Raw genomic sequence first — 5,365 nt, 5'->3', positions numbered from 1 at the left:
CCTTGACGTAAACCACGTTTGCAGCGGATGAAACCATGAGGTTCTCCATTAACAATCACGCGAGCTTTGGAAGTGTGAAGGATGGTAGAGATCCAGGAAATCCAGCGGGGACTAAATCCGCGGGCCGCAAGAATGTCAAAGAGGAAATTCCAATCAAGGGAGTCAAAAGCTTTGGCAAAGTCAACTTTAAAAGCATAACCAAGCACCTTGCGCTTTTGAAGATGGAAAATAAGTTCCTGGGCAGCGACAATGTTGTCTGCAATACATCTCCCTTTAATAAATGCCGATTGCGAGTCATCAACCAGTGAACTTATCACAGAACTCAGCCTATTAGCAAGGATTTTGGATAAGATTTTACAGGGAGAATTGATGAGGCTGATGGGGCGATAATCAGAGAGGATTGCAGGAGAATTGATTTTAGCAACTAGAGCGATATGAATCCAATTGATACGCTCTAGGTTAGCCCTCCCATCAAAGAAGTCATTACAAAGGGAAAACAAGGAGTCATTAACTAGATCCCAGTGCTTTTGAAAGAAAAAGATGGGGAAACCATCAGGACCTGGGGCTTTGTCAGCGTTCAGGTCAAAAACCGCCTGTTTGAGTTCGATCATGGAAAATGGTAAGTCCAAAGTGGAGAGATCAACTGTATCTCTAAAGTTGAACAAGTGTTGCCAGTCCATAATGAAACGGGAGGATCTAGCAGTTCCAAACAGGAGACCAAAATGATTCGAAAAGTGAATACCAAGATTCTGGTTTCCAACGACCCAAGAATCATTTATGCGAATTCTAAGGATGAAATTCTTATTACGTCTTCCATTAGCAACAGTATGAAAGAATTTGGTATTAGAATCGCCATCTTTGAGCCAAGTTATTCTGGATCGTTGTCGCCAATAGATTTCCTCATTTCTGAGGATGGTAGAGAAATCCTGACGCAACTGGGTAATTCGAAGAGTTTCGGAATTAGTCAGTGTTCTGCTCTCACTTGTGGAATCTAGAGAGTTAATTTCTAAGAGCAGAGCATTTTTGTGGACAGAGATGGAACCAAAATTTTCAGAGGCCCAAACCTTGAGGCGAGATTTAAGATGAATGAGTTTTTTTGAGATGATAAAGGCGCCACAGCCCTCAAGGTTAGGTTCACACCACCAATCATGAATGAAGGAACTTAATTGGTCATTGGTGTACCAGGTTTTTTCAAAACGAAAAATGCGAGGTCTCGGTGTGTGGGAGCCAAAATCAAGACATATGGGAGCATGATCTGAACCATATCTGGGAAGGGCGGATTGAATGGTACTTGGGTTGGAAGAAAACCAGTCATGTGAGAGGAGAAAGCGGTCTAAGCGCGTCCAAATGGGATCACTTTGTCCATTTGTCCAGGTAAAGCTTCGTCCAAGAAGAGGGGGGTCCGCAAGGTTAAGCTCATTGAGGAAGTTTTGGGCCGATGCAAGATCGCTTGCATTAGGGAAACCTCTATTTTTATCATTTAGTGAAAACACTGTGTTAAAATCACCACACAGGACCCAAGTGGAAGAGCATGAATCATGGACATGGCGAAGTTCATTCCAAAAATCAGAACGAATGGTCCTGGAATTAGGGACCATAAGCAGGTTATCAGGTCCAAGATAGGTTATCAACTTTATTAGTGAAATTTAGGGTTATGGAAAAGGTCCCCAAGTGGATAAGTGTTCCAGACACTTTGGAACTATCCCAGGACATGATGATGCCTCCTGCCGAGCCCAAGGCAGGAATAAATTCAAAGGAGTCGAGGAATCTTCCACCAATTGAATTCCATAGTGATCGATGGAGGACTTGAAGCTTAGATTCTTGTAAGCAGACAATATCAGCTTTTACAGAAGAAAGAAAGTTTTTAACTAGGTGGCGTTTGGAGGGCCGACCTAACCCCCTAACATTCCAAGAAATGATTTTCATAATGAGGAGTTGGGTGCCTTAGTGGTGGTCCCCTCAGGGCCAACCGAAGAGGAAGATCTTTCCAGTTCTAAATTTTTCATGATTGTGAAACATTTGGATTTATGTTGAGGTGAGCCTAGGAATTTCACCCCACATGCAATGCTATAATTTTGAAATTGAGCATCAGACCAAGAATTTAAAGAGGAATGCACTTGAGGAATGGTACCTTCCCTGGGATCTTCAGGAATCTTTTTCTTAGAGGATCTTGGCGGATGTTGTATAAAACCTGCTTCTTCATTCCATCTAGTAGAAGGCTTTTTGTTCCTGTCACTACGACGGACCTGGGTATTGGAAGAAATGCAGGAGTCTAAATTAGATGATCCATGAGGGTTGGAAGAAATAATTGGAAAATCTGACAACATAGTACCAACCTCAGAATGCTGGACTACTGATGCTATGATAGCCGGGTCTGCGAAGTCATCACACTCCTCCGAAATATCATTTACATCGGCGAAGTCATCTGCCAAAAATTCTTGGTCATCCTCATCATCATCCCAATCCACAAGTTCCTCGTCAAGAGGATCAGATACAGTGGGGGTGATGGGAGGTTGATCAGGTGTAACAAACTTATCAGAGTTGACCTTAGGAATTAGGGTCCATCCTCCATGAATAACAACCCAGGTGTATCCCTCAGGTATTGGGATAGCTGGTGGAAGGAATTTCAAGTGATCAGGTAAGGTCCCATATTTTGCAGAAGCAATGATTTGCGAAGAGTAGGTGGGAGAAATATTTGGTTTTAGTAAATTATCATCACTGGGGATGGTATTAAAATCTTCTGGAGCCGGGATTGGAAGCTGAGGAGAAACGTTTTCCTGAGTGATAGAAATAGTGGAGGAGGGAAATTTATCTCGAGAAAGATCAACATTCGGAATTATAGGGACCGAGATCAAGTCCCTAGCTTTGTGATGAGTGACAGGTGAATCACAAGGTGTAGGGTCAGAGGGACATATGCCATCACAATGCTGGTCATCCGCTTGATGATCATCAAGAGGTTGGTCAACACGAGGCAGGTCGCCATCAACCTGATTTTTAGGAAGTGGGTCCTCATGCAGTGGCTTAAGAGTAGAATTAGAGGCCAAAAAGAACTTGTTGCGCAAATCACGAGGTGGAGAGGAAGTGAGGATGAGAGGTGGAATCTCTAAAATCATCTCCTCCACATCTCTATGCATCTGAGGAGTGGATATCACCCTAGACGATGTTCCGGGATCAGCATCAAGTGATGCAACCATATCACGAGGCAAAGGAACCGACGTTAGCATGGAGACAACATGCATGTGTGAGTTACAATCTCGAGGCAAAGCAACGGCCATTGCACGAGAAGATGGCATGTCCAGCTTATTCAAGCACAGTGTGTTCCCACTCTCGGAACTTGCACCATCGGCTGAGAGTTTGAAATTCTCTCGCCTGTCACCGGAGCTAACCCGCCGGTCGTCGGGAATCCCTACCTCCTCGGTAGGGACAGAGTTCATCGAATGGTCTAACACGGAGCCAAGCTCGGCGTGTTTGCCGGAATTTCTCGATTCCGGAGGAACAAAAAGCCGGGGCTTTACCTTTAGATCTGCTGGAAAAATAAGAAGAGCTGCCAGGGAGCTGTGAGGGGACGGGGTCGACAGCATCAACAACCTTTTTCCCAGGGAAAGCAGAGGGTACCTTGTTCACCGCCGAAATTTCTGGTTTAAAGAGCTTAGAACCACCATTAGAAATCTTGGACCTTAGTGTAGGGATGCCGGAGTCCTCTAGTAAAACGAAGAAACTTCTCATTCCAACATCAACAACCAGCTGCAAAGGGAAAGCAATGGGCTTCTTTAATCTTGCCATAACTCGGATAAATTTCAGCGAGACATCTTCCCACTTCTGCACATAAATTAGATCACCGAAAGGTCGAAGGATAGAGACAATGGAGTCCCAGTTCCAGCAATGCAATGGCAAATTTGAAAGCCTAATCCATTGGTAGTTGCCGGCGGCGAGTGAGTGTGATTTAAACTCAGGTGTCCATGGTGAGAGATTGATCGTGCAAAGACCATGCTTCGAAGAGAAAGTAATCGGACTTAGTTTGACTGCTAGCGAGGCTGATCTAGAAGAGTTCATGGAGAGAATAAAATCATCATCATACGGAGTGATGTTGATAAATGATCCCGAATTTAAGATCTCAGGCAAATGAGTCTTTAGCGAATTGACAGTCACATTTCCTGAAGCAATCCTAATGATGATCATTTTTCTAAGATCTTCCTTGGATTTGTTAATCTCTTCAGTGATTGGAAGAGAGACACGAATGAGAGGAAGGTCCGGTGAGGCAATAGTAGTAGTCAAAGAAGGAGCTATATGAAGGAGCGGCCTAGCGTCGGGCAGAGATTTCTTAGATCTTTGTCGGGGAATAACACCTTCGACACCATGAGGCGATCGACGGGGACAGTGGGCGGCGACGTGACCTGGTCCGGCGCAACGCCGACAAGTAAGCTGATGCCTGCATTCCACGGAGGAGTGACCAGATCTCAGGCATTTTTTGCAAACTAGTTTAGATTCCGAGAGTCGACGACGTTTAGAGATTGTTTGCCAAACAGGATCGGAAGGCTGTGAAGGTTCGACAGGCGGAGGAGAGCGAGTAACATCAGCGAAGGAAACGTCTTCTCTCACCAAAGAAGAAGTGGCCGGAGGAGAGGGAACGGTGTTGGTCGGAGGAGAGGTGATTAACAAATAACTTTTTTAAGGATTTTATAGAATGCAAGATGATATTCAAGAGCTTATTGCCATTTTACCCATCGAAAAAAGATTCTTGAGTATTTATTTTAAGAGTTTGTTTTTGTTTGTGTATTTTTAAAAATTCATCTAATTATGTGTATATTTAACAACAATAAATACAATATATCATTTTTAAAATTTTATTTATTTTCATATATGTCCTTCTACGTCATATACACTATTAAAATATATTATTACATACTAAAAAAATAAAAATTCTCCAAAATTTATAATAGTTATTAAATTAATACTTTTTACATAAATAAATGACTTAAAAAATAAAAAATAATATCGTTAGGAGAAATTTAAAAATTCAAATAAAATTTAAATTTTCTTATTATGAAAAAAAATAATATCTATATAATTTATAATATATTTTGATGATATACATGGTTTATATATGTATATATATATATATATATATATATATGAAGAGAAATCGAACTTAAAAGGTCCACATGATATTTGGTTTTATTAAAAAAAAATCTACACAATTAAGCGAATTTGCAAGGGTGTATAGGTAAAAAACAAATCCATGTATAATTAAATACTTTACAGGACATATATGCTAATAATGTGTATATATATATATATGCATAAAACCCCTTATTATTAATAATATTTATTTTTTTAGTAAACTTAGTTGTGGATGAGGTGGGGC

At 41.4% G+C, this 5,365-nt stretch overlaps 1 protein-coding gene across 1 annotated transcript; it reads right to left on the bottom strand.

The window, feature by feature from the left end:
• Positions 1-1,897: 1,897 nt before the first annotated feature.
• Positions 1,898-3,275, bottom strand: LOC120256756. Its single transcript, XM_039264425.1, has 2 exons — positions 2,337-3,275; positions 1,898-2,246 (listed from the first exon to the last, which is right to left on the bottom strand). Exons 1-2 carry the CDS (start codon positions 3,273-3,275, stop codon positions 1,923-1,925), a joined length of 1,263 nt encoding a protein of 420 aa, XP_039120359.1. The 3' UTR covers positions 1,898-1,922.
• Between the last annotated feature and the right edge of the window lie 2,090 nt (positions 3,276-5,365).

This window comes from Dioscorea cayenensis, unplaced genomic scaffold (assembly GCF_009730915.1).
Source record: "Dioscorea cayenensis subsp. rotundata cultivar TDr96_F1 unplaced genomic scaffold, TDr96_F1_v2_PseudoChromosome.rev07_lg8_w22 25.fasta BLBR01001620.1, whole genome shotgun sequence".
NCBI lineage: Eukaryota > Viridiplantae > Streptophyta > Magnoliopsida > Dioscoreales > Dioscoreaceae > Dioscorea > Dioscorea cayenensis.
The sequence above is the reverse complement of the archived record's forward strand: the minus strand, read 5'-3'. Positions and strand labels throughout refer to the sequence as shown.

What these genes read in the sequence shown, in the direction of transcription:
- LOC120256756 (XM_039264425.1), bottom strand. Translation starts at nt 3,275, where the DNA reads ATGGCCGTTGCTTTGCCTCGAGATTGTAACTCACACATGCATGTTGTC. An exon ending in CAGTAGTCCAGCATTCTGAG is followed by an intron (nt 2,247 to 2,336) that starts GTTGGTACTATG and finishes TCCAATACCCAG; the next exon opens with GTCCGTCGTAGTGACAGGAA.